Genomic DNA, 23253 nt, shown 5'->3' with positions numbered 1-23253 from the left:
TGTGGGTGCGGGTTTGTTTGAAAATATAATTTCACTTATATCAAATTTATTAGAAGGTTGAAACTGGACGTTAGTATTATAAAATTACTAAAATGTTATAAAAAGCACAGTTCAAGCTAAAATAGTAGCAGCAAAAAAAAAAGACATTTGTCTAATACCGGCCATACATGGTTCGAATTTCGAAAGAATTTTCTTTTTCGAAAATCGTATGAAAGAATTTTCGTACGAATTTCGCACCATTAGTGGGCTGCAACAACGGCCGATTTTCGTGCGGCAATCAAATTTGAGGAATCGGACATGTTGGAAATTTTTTGAAAAACGAACGATTTTCTAATCAATGATGGGAGAATCGTGCGCAAAATGTAATAAGAAAAGAAAATTTACAGAGAGAAAAAAGAAGATTCCCGCCCACGAAAATTATTTTCTGTAGCAACATGCGGTGAAATTGAAGGCTTGGTCGGCCGAATTTCGAAAATCAATGGTGGCATCAACGGATCACAAAAAAAATTAACTTTCTGATTTTGAAAAGAAAATTCGTACGAAATTCGACCATGTATGGCCTGCTTATTTTCACCTCATGTTGCTACAGAAATGAATTTTCGTGGCCAGGAATTTTCTTTTCTCTCCTTAAATTTTCTTTTCTTATTACATTTCTCGCACGATTCTCCCATCATTGATTAGAAAATCGTTAGTCTTTCTAAAAATTTCCAACATGTCCGATAACTCAAATTTGATTGCCGTACGAAAATCAGTTGTTGCTGCAGCCCACTAATGGTGCGAAATTCGTACGAAAATTCTTAGATACGATTTTCGAAAGAAAATTCTTTCGAAATTCGAACCGTGTATGGCCGGCATTAGGATCAAATTACTTTTCCCATTGCACAGTACACCGTGTACTTCCTAATCTACCTCTTGTGATAATAAGATCACGCACACACACACACACACACAATATTATCAAAGTATTGGGACGCCTGCCTTTACACGCACATGAACTTTAATTGTATCCCAGTCTTAGTCTGTAAGGTTCAATATTGAGTTGGCCCCCCCTTTGCAGCTTTAACAGCTTTAACTCTGATGGAAAGGCTGTCCACTAGGTTTAAGAGTGTGTCTATGGGAACGTTTGACCATTCTTCTCGAAGTGCATTTGTGAGATCGGGCACCGATCTTGGACGAGAAGGCCTGGCATCCAGTCTCCACTCTAATTCATCCCAAAGGTGTTCTATTGGGTTGAGGTCAGGATTCTGTGCAGGCCAGTCACCCCTCTCCACCAAATCATTTAGACCAGTGCACAAAGCAAGGTCTATAAAGACATGGATGAACGAGTTTGGGGTGGAGGAACTTCCAGGGCCTGCACAGAATCCTGACCTCAACCCAATAGAACACCTTTGGGATAAATTAGGGCAGAGACTGCGAGCAAGGCCTTGACAAAGGAGCATGACTATCCTCTATATCGATAGTGTGCACGCTCGGAAACGCGTTGCATCACTTCTGGTGACGTCACATGCCGCTGAGGTCCATGTGCATTCCAGCCTTCCTTTCTGGACTTATCAAATACACAGAGCCGATGGACAGCTCCTACAGGGGAAATGAGTGGCGGAAAACCCTTGACCAGCGTGCCTAGAGACTCATCGCTGCAGGACCATCCTGACATGCTGACATCTATTACCTCCATGTGAGTGTTTTTAAACTTTGCTATATTAAATACCACACTGTCTGCACTTAGAAGGCACCTATTTCTTCTGTTCTTTCAACTCAATATTGAAACTTACGGGCTAAGACTGGGATGCCATTAAAGTTCATGAGCGCGTAAAGGCAGGCGTCCCAATACTTTGGACAATATAATACATACATACACACATACATACATACACACACACACACACACACACACACACACTTCCATTATAAATGCACACACACGTTATACTTACGGGCCAAGTTCAACTTCAAGATATTGCTCCTTCTCATGGCTTAAGAAAAATGCTTCCACCACTTGAAAAAAAGTAAACAATATGTGAGCAAAAAGTGAATACGTATTTCAATGCTGTGAGAGACTGGAAACATGTAGAATTGTGTAGTACAATGTAATATCCTAAAGCAGAATTACAGCTTTCACTTCACTTTAAATAGTTTTTGGGCCTGAGTGTGTTTCCTCTATTCTGTAGAAGTCTCAAATTATCAGTGAATACAAGGCTTACTTTTATTGGCCATGGTGGAGAGGTGGGCAGATAATATCATGATCTCTAACTGGGCCATTTAGAGGAAGTCTTTTCTTCATAAAAATAATAGGCTACAGTGGCTGCATCAGAGTATAATGGAAATTGTTTGTTTGGGTCATCTTGGCTCAAATGAACTATTTAAAGTGATTTGAAAGCTGGAAGTCCACAGGCTTTTGTTAGACTCAGAGCTCTTTCCCTAAACAAGTGTCAAAGAATGCAAACAAGTTTAAAAAAAACAGGTCAACTGCACCTGCACAATGAATGAAGCATTTCAAGTTGATGTTGAAAGCTTGCTTCATCTGTCAAAGCCTGTCAACATTTTATCTAAAACTGCAGATTCTAAAGAAATAATTCAGTCAAAACTATAAATCTGTTTTGAGTGAAGGATAATGGTGGAAGTCAGCTTGCAAAGTTATAGTTACCTCTGCAAACGCTGATGTGATCCATTTTGTTGCTGTCTAGTAATTTATACATCTGCCCCACAAATGTTGAACTGACATGATGTATAAAACATTTATGAAGGCCCCCACTGCTCTGCCCAACATTTACAATGGATAAAATACCTCTGACCAAAGACTTGTTTCTAGCACCTCAGCATGGTGGCTTTGCACACCAGCTCTCTCTGAACTCATTGAAGTGCTGTGCCAAGGCCGGATCTCCATCACTGGAGCCTAAAAGCACACAACATTTTGGTGCCCAAAGCAATACAGCTTTCCTATAACCACCCCTTTACACAGGACATTATCTTGCTTTACTAGCCTTAATCTAGCTTAGAATAATAAAACAATGTGTTACTGTTTATTAAGATGCTGGTTCCCTAACAACCAGGAGCCCTGAGCAGGAAGCGGCCGCATTAAGCAGTGGTAGTAATACCACTGCTAAATATTTCACTTCACTCTGTAGCTGGAGATTCGTTCAGCCAAACACCCATTCATTCAGCTGTTCACACTGGAATCTCCATAGACTGTATACAGTGCTGAGGTCTCCCCCATTGGTCAAATGATCTATAGTGTTAGACTATTTTTGAATGTTCTTTAACTCTAATGTTCAAATCTTCTTATGCTAACTGCAGTACTGTGCCTAGAGATGTGAAGGTACACATTACACATTAACGCAGGTATCATTGGCTCTGGTTGTTGAAAACAAATATAGTGATGACAAATAATGATCGTTATATCTTAAAATCAGTCTGTGCTTTACCAAGGTTCGGCAACAAGTTCACTTTAATGCAGCCCTCCCAGCAGCATATACTTACCTTCCCTTTGCTGCTCTGCTAAAACACTCAGCTGTAGAGAGTGAAAGGAAAGCACTGAGTACCAAAATGTAAATGCTCTCTTTGTGGGATTTTTATGGCAACCAATTAATGAATACAATATGTTATATATAAAATTACATTTTTTATTGTTATTTTATTTTTATTTTTTTAAAAGAAGAAATTGCTTAAATATTTAAAATAATAATTTCATATAAATTGGTTGTCACATGACACACATTTTACAAATTATGATATATCATGATATGTAAAAAATGTGTGTCATGTGACAACCAATTTTTATGAAATATTTTTTAAAAATATTTAAGCAATTTCTTCTTAAAAAAATAAATAAATAAATAACAATAAAGAATGTAATTGTATATAGAACATATTGTATTCATTTATTGGTTGCCCTAAAAATCCCACAAAGAGGATTTATATTTTGGTCATTATAATAGGGATGATGGCAACCACACCCAGTCATATGAACCTCTTTTTGAGTCACTAGAGCTAAAGCCAACAAAGGGCAATGAGATAGCACTGATTTACTCAATATGATCACATGCAAGGTGCGGTGGGTAAGTGAATTACAGTATATATTGCTTCAGATGGTGGGGTTGTAGTAAACTGAAATGGGCAAGGCATAGACTTGATTTATTTTTATTTAGCACAGATTTGATGTACTTTTATTTAGCACATGCCTTTTCCTGGGAGTTGGGGGTGGGGGGTGGGGGTCTGATCTGTGCGTTGAATTGCATTTTTTTTCTGCTTGAACTATAGTCCTATTTTGAATCTGGAAAAATCAACAAATTATTGCTAGATTTTACATACCAAATGATTTGTCCTTTATATTGTTCTTCAGGATGGTGCCCTAATTACACTCATGTTGTTTATGCTGAGAACACAAACTGCATTCTATTTGGTTAACAGAAAGTGAGCAAATGTCCACCAAACAGAGGCTCTCTAAGCCCTCCCCAAACTCTGGCTGAAATTCCATTTAAAATCTAGTCTAGAATTTGCTATAGGAAATTGCATACTTTGCTTTCTTGCGGTCTAACTTATGGCTTTCAAAAATTGAATTTAGTATTCTTCAGAAGCATGTTTCATCTTTAGTTTGATGTCTGTACTTAATATGCATTTATTCAAAGCTGCTAGTATGCTGTAAGACATCTCTAATTAATTTAGCAGAATAAAAATGTGTTATTTTCCTTTATAGCTAGTGTGATAAGAATATGGCAGCTACTAAGGGGTGTTTCTGATAAGTGCTGGGATTCAGACACTTATTAAATTGCCCGATTATTGCACCGTCTGGCGTGCTCGAGTGTTAACTGATTTAAGTGTTAAGTACTGATAACCCTTAGCTTAATGATAATCATTTGGTTCTTCTAGTGAGGTCCGAAGTATCTAATAAACGAAGGAAGTATACAATGTGTGTTGCTTTTGCACCTGCCCGAATCCAGACATTTCTCAAAGAAGACATCAACCTGTAAGCTTGACATAACTTGTCACATATCACTAAAATGTCAGATTAGAGGCTGTGTTATACCACCTACATTCTGTAAATGTGATCTACCCATTTGCATTCTAGATATTACTGTGCATCACTAAGCAATGAGTACATATTAGGTCCTATTGACAAAGTACATAAATCAGCCAGATTTGTTTCACAAACAAGTGCAGAGCACTGCAGTAACCTTTAGCAATTAATCATTATTCGAGAAATTTATATATACAGTGGGGATGGAAAGTATTCAGACCCCCTTAAATTTTTCACTCTTTGTTATATTGCAGCCATTTTCTAAAATCATTTAAGTTCATTTTTTTTCCTCATTAATGTACACACAGCACCCCATATTGACAGAAAAACACAGATTGTTGACATTTTTGCAGATTTATTAAAAAAGAAGAACTAAAATATCACATGGGCCTAAGTATTCAGACCCTTTGCTCAGTATTTAGTAGAAGCACTCTTTTGATCTAATACAGCCATGAATCTTTTTGGGAAAGGTGCAACAAGTTTTTCACACTTGGATTTGAGGATCCTCTGCCATTCCTCCTTGCAGATCCTCTCCAGTTCTGTCAGGTTGGATGGTAAACATTGATGGACAGCCATTTTTAGTTCTATTCAGAGATGCTCAATTGGGTTTAAGTCAGGGCTCTGGCTGGGCCATTCAAGAACAGTCATGGAGTTGTTGTGAAGCCACTCCTTTGTTATTTTAGCTGTGTGCTTAGGGTCATTGTCTTGTTGGAAGGTAAACCTATGGCCCAGTCTGAGGTCCTGAGCACTCTGGAGAAGGTTTTTGTCCAGGATATGCAGGATATCCCTGTACTTGGCCGCATTCATCTTTCCCTTGATTGCAACCAGTCGTCCTGTCCCTGCAGCTGAAAAACACCCCCACAGCATGATGCTGCCACCACCATGCTTCACTGTTGGGACTGTATTGGACAGGTGATGAGCAGTGCCTGGTTTTCTCCACACATACCGCTTAGAATTAAGGCCAAAAAGTTCTATCTTGTTCTCATCAGACCAGAGAATCTTATTTCTCACCATCTTGGAGTCCTTCAGGTGTTTTTTTTTAGCAAACTCCATGCAGGCTTTGATGTGTCTTGCACTGACGAGAGGCTTCCGTCGGGCCACTCTGCCATAAAGCCCCAAATGGTGGAGGACTGCAGTGATGGTTGACTTTCTACAACTTTCTCGCATCTCCCGACTGTATCTCTCTGGAGCTCAGCCACAGTGATCTATGGGTTCTTCTTTACCTCTCTCACCAAGGCTTTTCTCCCCCGATAGCTCAGTTTGGCCAGATGGCCAGCTCTAGGAAGGGTTCTGGTTGTCCCAAACGTCTTCCATTTAAGGATTATGGAGGCCACTGTGCTCTTAGGAACTTTAAGTGCAGCAGACATTTTTTTGTAACCTTGGCCAGATTTGTGCCTTGCCACAATTCTGTCTCTGAGCTCTTCAGGCAGTTCCTTTGACCTCATGATTCTCATTTGCTCTGACATGCACTGTGAGCTGTAAGGTCTTATATAGACAGGTGTGTGGCTTTCCTAATCAAGTTCAATCAGTATAATCAAACACAGCTGGACTCAAATAAAGGTGTAGAACCATCTCAAGGATGATCAGAAGAAATGGACAGCACCTGAGTTAAATATGCGAGTGTCACAGCAAAGGGTCTGAATACTTATGACCATGTGATATTTCAGTATTTCTTTTTTAATAAATCTGCGAAAATGTCAACAATTCTGTGTTTTTCTGTCAATATGGGGTGCTGTGTGTACATTAATGAGGAAAAAAAAGGAACTAAAATCATTTTATCAAATGGCTGCAATATAAGAAAGAGTGAAAAATTTAAGGGGGTCTGAATACTTTCCGTTCCCACTGTAGTAAGATTGGCACTGCTAAGTGTTACCAATGTGACAGAGTATGTTAATAAAAATCATTGGAAGACTAAATGAAAAATAGAATGAAAAAAATGAAAAAAGCGTACTGTCACTTTAAGACATCATCGTATAATGTGCAAATGTGTTAAACGTGCAAACACACTTAATAAAATGTTCAAAAAACTGATTAATGAGTATGTGTCCAACAAGTGTCCATTTCTTTAGTGATTCTAAAGTGTATAGATCAGCAATAACATCAACATAACAAAAAATTCATATAGAATCCATTCAATTTTAAAGTTCATTAAAAAATTGTGGTAAAGTGAAAAAATGATTTTAAATCGACAAACTTGGTGACTCTTCACACGTGCTCCCCCCTCAGGTCTGCACTCACCAAGGGGATGTACCCCTGCAGGGGTAAAAGGTCTCACAATGGAGTCAGCTCTTTGTCCTGCGTTCCCTATTTGACATCCACGATCTTTCAATGCACTCACATATAGATGGAAAAGAAAAAAGGGGATCCCATCGTGTAAATCCGTAGATAAAAGTTTATTGCACTTCAAAGTTTAGTAAAAAGCACTGTCACTAGTGCCAAAAGGCAATGTGCACATTGCTGGGCAACCGCATGGTATAAAGGGCATGAGGTGTACGAAGGTGGCACCACTCCTGATGACGTCTCCATGACGAAACGCATAAGGCGTAGCTTACAGCATCACTGCATCACTTCCGGTTTTGGAGTTTCTGGTCTGTGAAACGCAAGGCGTCCCAGACAATTTTTTTGTTGTATACATCGTATACCTTTTGGTATTTGGTTGACTCTATTGTGAGGCCTTTTACCCCTGCAGGGGTACATCCCTTTGGTGAGTGCGGACCTGAGGGGGGAGCAGGTGTGAAGAGTCACCAAATTTGTGGATTAAAATAATTTTTTTTCACTTTACCACTATTTTTTATGAACTTTAAAATTTTATGGATTCTATATGAATTTTTTGTTATGTTGATGTTCTTTTGCTGATCTATACACTTTGGAATCACTAAAGAAATGGACACTTGTTGGACACATACTCATTGATCAGTTTTTTGAACACTTTATTAAGCGTGTTTGCACATTTAACACATTTGCACCTTATGTGATGATGTCTTAAAGTGACAGTACACTTTTTTCATTTTTTCATTCTATTTTTCATTTAATCTTCCAAGGATTTTTATTAACATACTCTGTCACATTGGTAACACTTAGCAGCGCCGATCTTACCCATATATAAATTTCTCATATTCTTTCACTGATCCCACACCTGGGTACAGTTGGAGTAGGCTGCAGCTAATTTTCATCTCCTGGCGCGGAGCACCATATTGTTTTTTTAAATTAATCATTATTAATCAAGTTGACCCTCGTTATTAGGCTCCGAGAGGCGAAGTGAAACGCACTGGGGTGTGGCCTGGTTGGAGCTCAGGCTGAGGTTGCCACATACTACACTACAGCGGGTTTGCTTCAATGTGTGGCTTATGGGACATTCACCTTACCACATTATTAATCTGGTAACTGCTTTGCACAACTTTATCACCCTATATACCGTATACCCAGTAAAGTAGCTAGCCTCAGGTGATATACAATCCTCCCACATAATTTGTACGTATTTATCTATAACCATTTCCCCCTACATCCATTCACAGTGCAGAATTTACATGGCTTCTCTCAGCTCTGAAAAGCAAGGGGTGGAGAGCTGAAGTTACATTAGTGAGGGGAGCTCTGAGAGCTTATTGGAGGGAAGGATCACATCCCATTCACGCAGCACACAGGAATGGAGCAGAGGCTGTCAATCTGCTGGAGCTCCCTCCCCTGTCACCATTTTTCTCTTGGTGTCAGGAAAATGTATTAGAAGTGACTCATGCTTATAGCAGAAGAACGAGACAGCGGACAGAAATGTCACTTCATGCTCTGGATTGAGACAAGTACACACTATAGAGGGATATGCTTGGTTCATGTTCATTGTCTGAGGTTTACAACCACTTTAAGTAATACACAATAGTCATTCTGGCATTTTTTCTCTCCCATTGTAATTATTTGATCTTTGTTCTTGTTGAATATTTTTTATACTCTTAATGCTTAAAGCAGAACTTCAGCCAAAAGAAAGGGGGTGTTACGCTTTTTCTTCTCCTCCCCTCTTCCTCTACCACTTTTGGACACTTTTTTTTGGGGGGGAGCGGGTACCAAGTTCGTCTCCCCCACCCGTTGCCCGCAGCCCTATGGGACACATCATAGACCCCAGAAGGCTTTGGGACCATTCAAAAAAGCGCATGCGCAATAGGAAGCTAGCTGTAAAGCTGCAAGGAGTCACAGCCAGCTTTCCTTAGTAAACTTGCTGGGACCGTTGACATGAAGAGTGGCAAAGAACCGGCCTGGATGAGGAGAGCGCTGGATCCCTGGACAGGTAAGTGTCCTTTTATTAACATTCAGCAGCTACAGTATTTGTAGCTGCTGGCTTTAACTTTTTTTGTGGGGAGGGGGGCGCTGAAGATCCTTTTTTACTATTTGAATCACAGCAGTCATAATAAAATAGAGATGGGATTATACATATTTGTCTAAGCACTCTTTTAATACAATTCCAGGTCTTAACGACTCTGGCAGGTCCTGACAGAGGTTACTGCTGATTCTACCAGCTGTCAGTGACAGCCACGGTTCAGCAATAAGCCCAGGAGCTAAATCAATCATATCCTAGACTTGTTATCTTGCTTCAGTGTTTCAGAGTGCTCAATAAGCAATATCATATAGTGGTTCTATGCATCTGCTTTATGTTTAAACTGTAGCTAAAACCAACTATTTTTTTTTTTTTATAGGTTTGGTCAGACAAGAGAAGGGTTAGAAACCCAGATCGGGTTTAATTTTTTCTGTGTTTCTGCTGGACAGATTCACCCCTCTCTACCTATATTTCCTAACAACTATTGTAAGTGGGACTGCAAATGAGAGAAAAATACAGATTTTAGTGGTTACCAGAATGGGAATAAAAAGTATATTTTCCAACATTTGTTCATCCTGCAAAACTGCATGTATATTCGTTTTGCATGAATAAGGGCAAAATTAAATGTTACTAGGCTATCTTTTCTCTGAGTCAAATGTTGTCCATAAAGAATAGAGTGAATCAGGAAAATGCCAGATTATGGCCCCTAGTCGGAGCTAAAGATGACAATAAAAAATAAATGCTTATTTACAGTACTACGATTGTCAGCTCGATCTAGTGATCATATTTTCCTAAATCAGTATTTTTTTTTTTTTTTATGAAAAATATTTGTAGCCTAAGGGCCAGTTCATACCACATGCAGTCCGGTGCATTTTTCTTAGTTCACACCAGTGTGGTCAGTTCCAGGGCTTTATAGTTAAAAAAATAGTACATGCTACATTTTTCCTGCACTGGACTGTACTGGAACGTGGTAAAATGCATCAAAAACTCACTGGAATACACTGGAACGTATCAAAAGTGCTTCAAGAATGCATCGGACCCCAGTACAGTAAAACAAACAAAATAAAAAGGGAAAAAAAAGCATCTGGATTGCACCCAGAAATGCATCAAAACCGCACTGGAATACGCCAAAAGCGCTAAAAATGCACATGCAGAAACACATCAGGGTCGGATCTGGAGTGCATTTTTGTGGTGTGAACCAGCCCTAATAACATTTTATTTGACCCCATTCACACAGAATGGATTTAAATGCAGTTTTGCAGGATGAAAAGCACTGCAATATGTAATAAAAATAAAACCCTTGCTGTTGTGACAACCGTCTAAGAGAGGATTTCTTTCACTTTTTTTCCTCTCTCTTTCTTTTGTATCCACAGGATAGGACATAAAACGGAAACCTTTCTAAACTGGTCAAAGCAAAAAAAACTAAAAAAACACTTTTGCAACCATGTTAAGAAAACACAATAGGTTTATGATGTCATAGTTACATAGTTGTCTGGCTGCAAAAAGACATCTAGTTCAACCAATAAAAAAAGGGGGGGGGGTGACAATCCTATATACACAATCTTAAACCCACAGTTGAAGTCACATAACCCCAGCAAAGCATGATCCAATTTGCTCCAGCAAAGGAAAAGCCTTCTTGATACCCCAAGAGGCAATTGGATATTCCCTGGGTCAAAGTTACCTAGGGGCTTAAAAGGAGAAAGAGAAAAAAGGCTCTGGGACTGAAGAAGTTAATAACTAGAAATAAGTTTGTGCAGCAGGATGTCTTGGTAATATATGTCCTTCCCTTTGGCAAATCACATTAGAACCAGACCATCAGTGACAATCTTCACCTTACAATCTATGTGCAGGAGTTGCCCGTGTCAGCTTTTGAGTTTTGTGAAAAAGAAAACCTGTGCCAAAAATAACATGGGGCTGCAACTACTGACCTCTTTCTATGAGTGATAGTTGCCCGACTGTCTCTTGCGCCAATATTCTCAAAGTTACTTATCTGCAGCAAGCGAAAGATTAGCATGTCACTTCTGCATTCTTATCACTGCCTCAGACAGTATTAATGCCATTGGATCAGCATGATAGGCAACTAGCCTTTTCAAAAGGAGTTGCCAGCAATGGCAGCCTCCATATCCTCTCATAACAGGTTTTCATTTTATAAGAAAAGTGTCTGCAGCCAGCTTTAAAGAGACATTGTCACTTTGCCCATTCAGGGCAAAGTGACAGGTTTTGCACATAGCCCTGCCCCCTCCCAGGCATCTATATCTACCTAGCTATGCTCCCAGGCATGTATATCCACCTAGCTATGATCCCATGCAGCTTCCCCATAGCAGCATGACCACCGGTTATGCTCTGGAGGGATATATGCAGACAATGTCACTTGCCTTTTAACAAAGCATTTGCAAAGGTTATAGACAGCTTTTAACAACCTTTGGTCCCAGTGTTGTAATGTTAGCAACAGATCTGAAAGTTAACAGTCTTCTACTCTTTTGTCTCGACTCTGCCAAGATCTTGGCCGTTTGGTCTCCTTGGCTCTGCACAACCTCTTGTCAGAATATACTTTGTCCGGCTTGTGTATGTGTGCCACAGTCTCTATTCAATTGCTTGAGGAATTTGTATTCCAAAGTGCAGTTACACTTGAATGAGAGTACTGGCTGTCTTTCTACCAAGCTTTAACAGGTTATCAACAAGTTGCTGAAGCCTGCTTGTAGCCCATTTATAGTAAGGCCCCTTTCACACTGAGGCGCTTGTAAACTGCCAGTAAAACACTGAGCACTTTTGAAGAGCTTTCCATTCATTTCAATGGAGAGGGTTTTTTTTCACCACCCTGCCAGCGCACTGCAACTGTGTGAAAGCATTCATTGATTTTAATTAAAATAGGTTTTAGTGAGCTTTTCAGGTGCTTTTTTTTTAGCGTGAAAGCGCCTGAAAAGCACCTCAGTGTGAAAGGGGTCTAACAGTTGGCTCTCCCATCAATATCAGCTTTTAATAATTCCAAACTGGAGCTGTATACTGTACCAACTGTATTTTCTGAGTCAGACCTGAAACAAAGAATTTTTATACTCACCGTAAAATCCTTTTCTCTGGGTCCATTAAGGAACACATCTTGATAATAATTAAACAACCTAGGATTACACTACCGTCTACATAAGAAATGGACAATAGGCACATCTAAACTGAGACAAGGGCATTCAACAGCAACTTGCAGAAACTTTTGACCTAAACTAGTATCTGCCAGGGCACATTACATTGACTACATAAGACTTTGATAACGTACGTACAAAAGACTAGGTTACACAGATCTGAGACACAGGGGTCCGATGATAAAATCCCAAGAAATACTCCTTGCTCTAGTGGGGTGGAGTTCTATCATGAAAAGGAATCATACAACTCACAGGCCTGCACCACAACCTGTTGAATCCACTCAAAATAATAGATATGGAAGCTGAAAAATCCCTTTAGGACCTTCTGGAACAACAACAGAACAACCGTCTGCCTGCAAGAAGCAGTAGCCAGGAGATATACTCAGGCAGTCCTCACCACATGTAGCAATGAACAGAGAACTACTGGGAGTGAAATGATGCTGGACAAAGCAAAGGTAACACAAGATCCACATAAGGCGAGAAACAGTGACCACCATGAGCAAAAAAAGAATCCATTGGTCCAAAAACAAACTCGTTTTTGTGCAAAATTAAATGGGGCTCTTGCTCCTTACAGGAAAATGTTGATAGCTCGGACAATTGCTGGCCAAAGTGTTGGCCACAAGAGAGGCTACATTCTGGGATAGCAATGTGTAGGGAAAGTCCTAAAAAGGTTTCAATAGTGTGCAGAAACCTTATTATATGTAAATCACATACTGGAGTGCAGGCCCAAGAGAAGCAGCAACATGTGCTATACCTTGTATGAAGGTAGGAATCTGAAAATGATTAATTGGACAAGAAGGAATAGACAAGGCAGAAACCTGACCCTGGATAGGCTAAAGGCCAAATGTTGTTCTACTCCTACCTGAAGGAAAGAAGGAAAACAGCCCACTGAAAATATGGGAAATCCATCTAGTGAAAATAAGGGTTCCATGATTGATAATATTCTTGTAGAAACTAAGATTATGAGCTTTAAGCTTTGAATCCGAAATGTCATTGCTTCTGAAACCTATGACTTTACAGCCAGATCAGCAAGACATTGACACAGAAGCAGAGTAGAAAATTGGGCCTTAAAGTGGAAGGCAAGTCAAATCTAAGCTTAAATCTACCCCCACCCCTCAGTCTAAGCCTATTCTATCTACCCCGTAAAAGCAAAGATGCCTATACTTACTTATTCTGAAGTCATTCTGTTCCGGGGTCACATGATCTCTCCAGTGTCGGCTTCGGTATAGAGGAGAGATCGTTGACAACGGCTGACATCACCCATAGGTTTACTATGAGGCATTTGTTGTCAGCTGTTCCTCCTCTAGTGACTTCAGAATAGGTAAGTGTAGACATCTTTCCTTTTAGCTTAGAATGGGGGTTGGAGTAAATTTAAGTTTAGTTAGGTTTTGACTTGCCTCCAGCTTTAGGAAAAAAGATTGGGCTGAACTGGTAGAGGCCCAGCAATTTGGTTGAAGACAAAAGATTGGCATACCACGCTCCCTAAGGTCAATATACCTAAGGGGTGACGTCACTAAAGTGTGACGCGTGTGGATGACATATACAGCCGTGCTCCTTTCTCAAGCCCAGGAGCTTGAGAAAGGAGCGCGGCTGTGTATGTCATCCACAGCCTGCACACTCGTGAAACGCGTCGTGGTTTAGTGACGTCACCCCCCCGTCTGGACAATTCCGTGCGTCTCAAACCTTGTGTTGGCGATCAGTTCTACAGCGGTCGGCCGAGCACCCTACAGCGGTGCCTGAAGCACAGGACGCTTGCACAGCTGAGAGACTCCACTACAGCCGGCAGAACATCATCCAGCTGCACACGAGAAACGCCATAGAACGGACACAGACGGGCCCAAGGGATCGACTCCACTGAGGACAGCCCCACATCTTTGGGACACTATTCAGTGTGAACTGAACAAACAGGACATAACCCAATTTTCGTTGTCCATTCATTGGGACTGCACTCCGCAAGGCTGCCGAGTGCAGCCCAATGCACCTGGTGTGAACAGATCCTAAAGAAAAAAAAAAAAAAAAGACATCCACTCTCTGAAGGCAGCTGGCAAGAAACTGAGCATTATGGAAATAGAAGGGGTTATACTGGCTAACAGTTTTCTTGTTGCCAGTGTCCATATTTCCTGTAGGTGGAAACCAGTTTGTCTCAGAATACCTTCTAACTCTCTGTCCCTTAATGAACAATTATAAAATCATTGTGATGATGCCATAACTCATTAGTGCACTAAAAGGTTAACTCGGAAATCTTTGTATCAATTTGTGATTATGTTTTCTTCATGTAAACATTTCACATGTAGTTTTCAAAATAATTACCATAGAAAAAAAATCATAGAAATCAATTTGCGCAGTGTTAAGAGCTCACAGTTTGCATTTTAGCACATTCAGTCCATTGGGTGACATGCTGTTGCTGGAGCTCTTGTTCACAGAAGATTCTGTATAAGATGTTTGCCATATGTTTAGACTGGGCAAAATAACTTGTTCACTCGATAACTTCAGATAAAAAAAAAAAAAATATATATATATATAAATAAATGCAGTGGATCTGTAGCTAATCCAATAAACTTATTTCCAGTACTGACAACAGGGGCAGCCGAAGGAGGTCTTGTGAGACAGAATAATACATCCATGGACACACCTCCATTCCTGTATATACTTAGGACTCATTCAAACTAGGGTTGAGTAGGGTGGTGGTATTTTGCATTGTTACAATGCAAGGCACTGTTTGCTTTTTTATCTTTACAACTTTCACAAAATTATGTTTTTAAAGAGTTGCAATGACTTGTAGTGCAGAAAGTTGTGCTGCGTAAAAATGCAGACATGCTGCATTTTTACGTGGCACACAGAACCGTACATGCAGTATATGGTGTGAACAGGGCATACCCCAACTGTTGATCTATGTAAATTAGGGCAGCTCAAATGAGCCTTTCTAGAGGATATAGTGAATATTACTAGGGCTTTGTTCACACCAGTGCACTTTTGCCACGCTAAAGCACATCTTTCCCATGTGACAAAAGCATGTGTAAAACAGTTTCCTTTCAATTCTATCTGTGCTTATCTCTGCGCTGCCTTTTAAAAAAGTCCTGCTTGCTGTATCTTTGGTGCCCTGTTTGCACCGCCCTTTATTTTCAATGGAAATGCACCAAAAACGCACCATGAATTTTTATCAAGTGCGTTTTTTAGGTCACATGTCAATTTTTTCCCAGCTGATCAGTGATGCAAACACATGCATGGTTTCTATGTAGAGCTGCACCAGATTTTGCACTCTCTAGTTTTAGTAAATCAAACCTTGAGTGTTAGTAGGGTGGAGCACATCCCTCCCTTGGATCAGTGTCTGTACTCTACAATAGAGTGCATAGATAAAAAGCCTTCTGTGTACAGCAGCCCTCCTCAGCCCCCCTAATACTTACCTAAGCCCAATCTCTGGCCATCCAAGACACTCTTCTTGATTGGCTAAGCCATAGCAGCGGCGCCATTGGCTCCCGCTGCTGTCAAAGTCAGTCAGCCAATCAGGAGAGAGAGGAGACAGGGGCGGGTCCGGGCTCCATGTCTGAATGGATACATGGAGCTGTAATTTAGCTTGGGTGCCCCCATAGCAAGCTGCTTGCTGTGGGGGCAATCAAAAGGAGGGAAGGGTCAAGAGCACAGAAGAGGGACCAACCAGAGAAAAAGAAAGATTAGGGCTGCTCTGTGCAAATCCACTACACAGAGCAGGTAAGTATAAGTTTGTTATTTTTAGAGAAAAAAAAACGAGACTTTGCAATCATTTCAACATGGAGATTCATAAAAATGATTTTAGATGTCTAAATGTTCGGTTCAGTTATTCAATTCAGATTAGTTCAGGAAAAAAATAAAATAGTAACGAGCAATGAATGGCAATTTCAGCACTTCTGTTTTTTTAAAGTCCCAGTTCACCTTGAAGTAAATAATAATAAAGTTACTTCTTTTTGCAGGAAAAAATGTGTATTTATTATTTTTTGCATAGGAGCCTGCAAAGTATTGTGCCCATGATGAGTGGATACTATACAATCTCGATCCAGCTATCTGAGCTTTTAGATAGAAAGCTGGAGGAAGATTAAATGGACCATGAGTGTACTGATTAATCCATTGAGAACTACACGCTGTCTGCCACTTGACAGGACTTGTAGTTTATTCATTCACAGAACTCTGCAGAGCCTAACACAGCCACGCTAGTTTTAAAATGTGTGACAGTGGCTGCAGGGGAGAGGATGGCTCAGGGGGTGAGGATGTTTGGCCCTTACCAGCATTTTACACGCTAAATACAGGTGTAACGCATTGCTAAAGATCAACCTATATTTACATTTGCTAAAGATTTTTCAGGTGACTGCATTTGCAACACCCTAAAATAATTTCTACCACTTGTCAATGTAAGTACAGTACCACATACATTACAAGCTCAGCAGTACCACATACATTACAAGCGTAGCAGACCAATAACAGCTACAGTAGATGTGCATTTGGGTTTTTCAGGACAGTTTTTCAAAACTTGATTTTACACTATCATACTTTTGCAGAGACTATGAACTGCCTTAGAAAACCCCAGCAAAGTTCTCCTAGGCTTCTACAGTCACAAACTAACATTTTTTGGTTAAGTTTATGGTGTTTTCAGAGGATTTTTAAAACGTGTTTTAAAATGGCCCACTGATTTAAAATGGTCTAAATACAAAGAGTGCAGAAGTGATTGAGCACTCTCTAAGGTTCGGTTCACACGACTACAATGCGATTCTAACGCGATTTGCAGTGTGATTATGTAGTGCGACTATAATACAAATTTGGTTGCATTTTGGATTTTTGGATGTGGTTGCATATTCTATGGGGCCAAGTTGAACTGTAAATCACACCTAAGTGGCAGAGCACCCTTTCCCAAAGTCGCATTGCAGCTGCACTGCATTGATGTGAACAGGCACCACTGGAAGCAATGTTAATTCCATTGTCATGCGATTCAGTGCGACCCGGGTCGCACCAGTGTAAACCAGGTCACAATGAGACGCAGGAAAATATTTTTTTCTAGCATAGTGAGGGAGGTGTAGAAGTTGTGTAAGGTTTTTTTGTGGAATGTGTCAGTGCAGGCCTCCCCTCACTTCATATCCAAGCAACAGATATTAAAGAATATGTAATCCCACCATTTCATATTTCTGGTATGTGCCAGCTGTACCATGTAAAAAACAGATCCTGTTCTCTTTTGTATTACTTCCTTTATGTAAAATCCCTGGTATTCCTGCCAGTCCCTCGGCTTTGCAATTAAAATAAACTTACCACACTAGGCATGAAAGCACAGTGTGGTAAGTGTTCTGGCTTTGCTGATCTGCTCCAATGATCAGACTTGTCCTGACACCCCCCCCCCCCCCCCCGCCTTACACACATACACACAGCCATTCACTGGGAAGACTAGTGTGCTGCTGTTTCTCCTCCTCCAGCCCTCTGAGGTCCTTATACAGCTGAGAAGAGAGATTATGTGATCACTTATAAAAAGGAGAAAAAAGGTGTTTATCATGATTATATATTTATATATTTATATAATATATACACACACACACACACAAATGTTTTGCCTTTCATTTCTATTTTAACATGAATGGGTTGTTTTACAAGGTTTGGGTTTACATATTCTTTAAACAAAAGACGAAGATAATCTCTGTTATAGGGACACAGCTTTTTTTTTTTTAACATTTTAAAGCGGTGTTCCGCCCAAAAAAAAAAAATTAAAAGCCAGCAGCTACACATACTGCAGCTGATGGCTTTTAACAATAGGACACTTACCTGTCCTGGAGTCCCGCAAAGTCGGCACCGCGGCTGATGTTTCCATCAGCTGTCGGGTGCTGCCACCGCCATTGCGGGTAAGGGAACCCGGCAGTGTAGCCTTACAGCTACACGCCGGGAACCCTACAGAGCATAAGTGAGGCCCCGCTCCTCTCTCCTACTGGCCCGGCAACAGATAAAGGAGGAGAGAGCCAAGGGGTCATGTCACGGGCCGCGGCCCGGACTCCCAGAAGTGGGAACAGGATACCTGTCAAAGACAGGTATCCTGTCCCCCCCCCCCCCAAAAAAAAGGTGCCAATTGTGGCACCGGAGGGGGAGAGAAGACAAATGAGCAAAAGTTTCACTTTTGGGTGGAACTCTGCTTTAAAAAGATACATGGTCACAGCATACCTTGTCATGTTATAACATAGCACTGTAATAGCAATACAAACAATAGTTATTACTTAAAATCCTAAAAAACCTCCTTTCATGTTATGAGTGCTGCTTGTCTACTGGGCATCTCTTTCTAGATGTCTATCATGCTTACAGCTTCTCTGCTGTTTACTTTCATTTTATAAGGACTACATATCCCATGGTACCTTGCTGCGTGCAAGCAGTGATTCATGTGCTGACTCTGCCTCCTGAAACTCCTCCTGCCAATACCTTTGTAGTTCAGAAGGCAGGCTCTGTAAAATATGTCACACAGCAGTGCCTACCCACAGGACTTAATGAATACGTGTCACAGAATTCAACTAAGTAAATGTGTGGGGAATCTTTGCAGTAAGTTTACAGACTTCAAGATCATTCAATGTAATAGGAGTAGGCTAGAAATAACTGAAATACAATGTGTAAATTAATATACAATTTTAGATTTTGATCATAGATACTCAAACACTTGAATATGTGTGGTCACTTTCCTTTTATCCTCAGGTCAAACACAAACCTTCGTAGTCCCACAGTCCATCAAAAGGCTTTCCAGGTGAACCAGGGGGAGCAGCGGGATCATTGAAGAATGGAGCAGTAACATCCATTTGTATCCCATCTGGTGCTGGCTTTAGACAAATTGTCACTGGGTTGTGTGACACAGGATTGCTGTTCCACTCGTGTTCAATTTTAAATTCCATCTACATAAAAAAAAGAAAGTACATTTTACAGTAGTCACTGAGAGCAATTTCCCTCAAAGCCGTTTTATTAATTATTTTTATATATTTTATATAAAGTATATTTACACTTTATAGGCCAAGAAGAAATGTGCATCCTTTCAAGTAACTCATCTGTCAGCATTAATTGCATTTTTTTTTCTATTTTGTATCATCCTAGAATCTAAGAATAGTATTAACAAACTAGACAACATAAACTGTAAATCCACCTCACTAAAACAAAATAAGTACAGGAAATTTAAATTGTGCTATATTGAATATATGCACAAATGATCACTTTGTTGTAAAACCTTTGACCTCACACAGTCTCCAAGAGGGCAGTCAATCATATAGCGAGTACAGCAAAAAAAAATTGTCTGCCATTACGTGGTGGTATATGTATCCTGCAGATGTTACTTGGCCACTGCAAAGTTCAACTACGAGGGTAGTCCAAAAAGTTCACAGCCCAAGACGGAAGGAGTGACTGCACAGACATGAAACTTCATCACTGCACCAAGCCACTCTTCCAGATGTTCAGTGCTGAAAATGGCTGATCCGTACTACATGGTTCTCATGTACTCTTTGGAAATAGTTGGCACCCCCTGTAGTTAAGTTTAAAACGGAGAAAGGGGAGGAAGAAGGCTCAAAGCGTTCCATTAGTGGCAAAGTGATGGCAACTGTCTATCTAATAGAATAATCCTATAATAATCTAATCCTTCATCCACTTTCACTATTTTCAACTTGACTACGGGGGGGGTGTTTACAAACAGAGTATGAATGCTTGAGTGCATGCGCCATTCTCAGCACTGAACATCTAGAAGAGTGGCTTAGTGCAGTGATAAAGTTTCATTTCTGTGGTCACAACCCTCATAATCAATAGAGATGAGGTTCAGGTTTGTCTCTAGCATGGATTCAAGGAGAATCCTGTGGAATTTATTTGCAGATTCACCTGGGGAAATTTTGCACTGCATGGCCTTTAAATGACCAATACAAGCTTTTGGAAATGTCAGTTACAGCATTAGAGAGAGGGGCACATAGGACCCATAGTATCAGTGTATTGGAAGCTGCTGTAGGGAAAACATAGGCAAAGCAGACAAACTGCATAGACAGAGATTAGGGTCAGTTAGGAAACTGTACTCTAAAGCTGGCCATACATGTGTCAGTGTATCCTGAAGAACCAACTGAAATTCACTGAAGGCCTCTTTCCACCCAACGATGGGTATGTAACCTAGTGATAACATAATATGGACCCTCTATTTGACTCATTGGGTTCACACCCAACAAATACGCCCATATAGTCTATTCCTGTCCACTGATGCCAAAAAGGCATTCTGGATTTTTCTAGAAGAAACCCCAACTGCCCTGGGTCTTGGACCCAAATTATTACACTGGATTTTAGCTCTATATGGAACGCCCTCTGCCTGGGTTAAGGTTAATGGCACCCTCTCACGACCTTATAGGATCAAAAATGAGACTCGGCAGGGCTGCCCCCATCCTCGTTGTTATTTGCACTGCTCATAGCGGCATTGCTTCGTAAGGTCAGAGGGAACCTGAACATACACAAGCTTTTTATGGGTTTCATTGTCCACAAACTATCAGCCTATGATGATGATATATTTTTTTTACATTTAAGATCTGCTGATTACTCTGCCCAATTTAATGGTGGACCTAAAGGAGTTCAGGGTTATACTGAACTTTAAAATAAATTTCTCCAAGTCCACAATACTGCCGTTGTACTTACCGCAGGCCATAGTTGGTGCTCTCATACAATTCTTTCCTTTCGAGTGGAACACGAGTTCCATAAACTATTTGGCTATATATCTAACTTCTGATTTGACAAAGTTGTACAAGGGAAACTATATTCCCTTGCTTCAAATAATAAAATGGGCTTTGGAAGAATGGAATAAAGCCACCTTTACATGGTTTGGTAGAATTATCATTATAAGAATAAATTACCAAGGGTTTTGTTTCTCCTGCAGATGGTGCCCATTGCCCTTCTGAAAACTATTCAAGCTTCCTAAGCTACCGATTCTTTGGGGTTTTTTTTGGTTATTCCATCCCTCACCACTCACCCCCTTTGTGATTCTTTGAGTTTTTAAGTCCAGTTCCGTGGGGGATACAGGAGATATTTCCTTATCTTTTTTTATTGAAGAGCAATCTCAATTCTCAATGTCGATTTTTTTTCTGCTTTACTCACTTGTTTCTGCAAGTCTATGACTGCCATGTTGCATGCAGCCTTACTGTTGTATACCATGTGGCACCTTGTAATCCTATTTTATTGTGGAACCGTCTGTGATTGTACCCTGATGCAAACCCCTGGGTTCTGACTATGCCTTTACTGGCCTCTCTCGTCAGATTGGGGAACCCGGTAACAAGCGACTAGGTGGAAGGAACAAAAGTTCCAGCCCCTCTTGTGTAAATTTAGAAACTGGAAGAAACGAGGATTTGGTCACCTCTCGTTTTGATCTGTTTGTTACCAGCTGGTACAGCATCAGTTCAAACCGATCATGGTTTGATCAAATGCTTTAGAGGCAAGAGGAGAGATCTGGGATCCAGAAAGAGGACCTGATAGAGCTCATCCTATCAGGAGGGATGTTGTTCATCTTTCTGATAGCAAATTAAGTCGAAAAAAAAAAGATAGTGTTAATTTTAAAAAAAATAAAATAATAATAAAAAAAAAAATGTTTAAACGCCCCCCTACACCCGTGCTTACTGCAAAAGCAAACGCACATGTAGATCCCGCAAGCATATGTAAACAGTAATGGCACCACACATGCAAGGTATTGTCACAAATGTCAGAGCGAGAGCAATAATTCTAGCACCAGACTTCCTATACAACTCTAAACTGGTAAAGGCTTTTAAAGCATCGCCTATTGAGATTTGTAAGTACCGTAGTTTGGCGCCATTCCACGGGCATATGCAATTTTTAAGCATGACATGATAAGTATCTATTTACTGGGCATAACATCATCTTTTATATTTTACCAAAATTGGGTATTCTATTGTGTTTGTGATCACTAAAATTCATCATTTGCGTTTGAAAAACAGCTGCAAAAATACCACATGGCATAAAAAAATTGCACTCACAAACAAAAGTTTCCCAGCACACTTACCAGCTAGCCTGAAAACAGACCAAATTGTCCCCATTTAACATTAAAAAAATTACACCCACCATTTTATTCTATAGGGTTTCTGCCCAAAAAAAAAAATCTATCATATTATAGATATATATAATTTTTACATGTATATGAGAAATGTTAGAATCGGCCTGGGGGTTAAGTGGTTAAAAGATTAGTGTACTTTTATTGTTGCCCTCAATTTTGCTTGAAATGATCCTCCTCTCTCTGTATGGTGTTTTTTTTTTTTACTGCAGTGGTACATGCAGTGGTACATGTCCTTCATGGCAGTTCCCAGCTTTTCATGCCTTATTTGCTGCCAGTTTGCCTATTTTCCCTAAAAATGGCCAGAATTTACGGATAGGATTTTTAGCCTACCTTAGACTTCAATAGAATTTGTTGCTAAATTTAGATTTGCTGAATTTCAAACATGATTCAATGAACCCTTGGCAAATATAATCAGGCAGATTTGCTAATCTCTGCTAATAAACTGATAAGTATTTAGGCTTACTTCGATAACTCAAGTAAGTGAACACTTTACCTCTTATATTTGGAAACTTTTCATTGAACAAAGGCAAATGAAAATCATGCTAATAAATATCTGAATGTCAGTGACTGTATACAGTGAAAATAAAGGTAATTGATGTGGTTGAAAATGTACTAAACACAGCTGTGTATGCAGCAATTATCCAGCACATATGATCAGTCTAATTTGCAACATACAGAGTTGTGCATACCACCCCATTCCTGTGTGACAACAGGTGCACTGACTGTATTGTGCGGAAGCAGTGGGAGT

General features: G+C 40.1%; 1 protein-coding gene across 2 annotated transcripts in view; it reads right to left on the bottom strand.

Moving 5' to 3' along the window:
• LOC141111599 (UPF0462 protein C4orf33 homolog) overlaps positions 1 to 23253 on the bottom strand; it is a 132160-nt gene that overhangs the window by 44612 nt on the left and 64295 nt on the right. For both annotated transcript variants that reach the window (XM_073603796.1, XM_073603795.1), the window contains 2 exons: positions 19146 to 19326; positions 1935 to 1995 (listed from right to left, as the gene is read on the bottom strand). In XM_073603796.1, the coding sequence (XP_073459897.1) occupies positions 1935 to 1995; positions 19146 to 19326 (242 nt within the window). The remainder of the gene's footprint in view (positions 1 to 1934; positions 1996 to 19145; positions 19327 to 23253) is intronic.

Source organism: Aquarana catesbeiana, linkage group LG01 (genome assembly GCF_042186555.1).
Source record: "Aquarana catesbeiana isolate 2022-GZ linkage group LG01, ASM4218655v1, whole genome shotgun sequence".
In the NCBI taxonomy this organism is placed as follows: Eukaryota; Metazoa; Chordata; class Amphibia; order Anura; family Ranidae; genus Aquarana; species Aquarana catesbeiana.
Note: the sequence above shows the minus strand (reverse complement) of the source record. Positions and strands in the feature narration are given on the sequence as shown.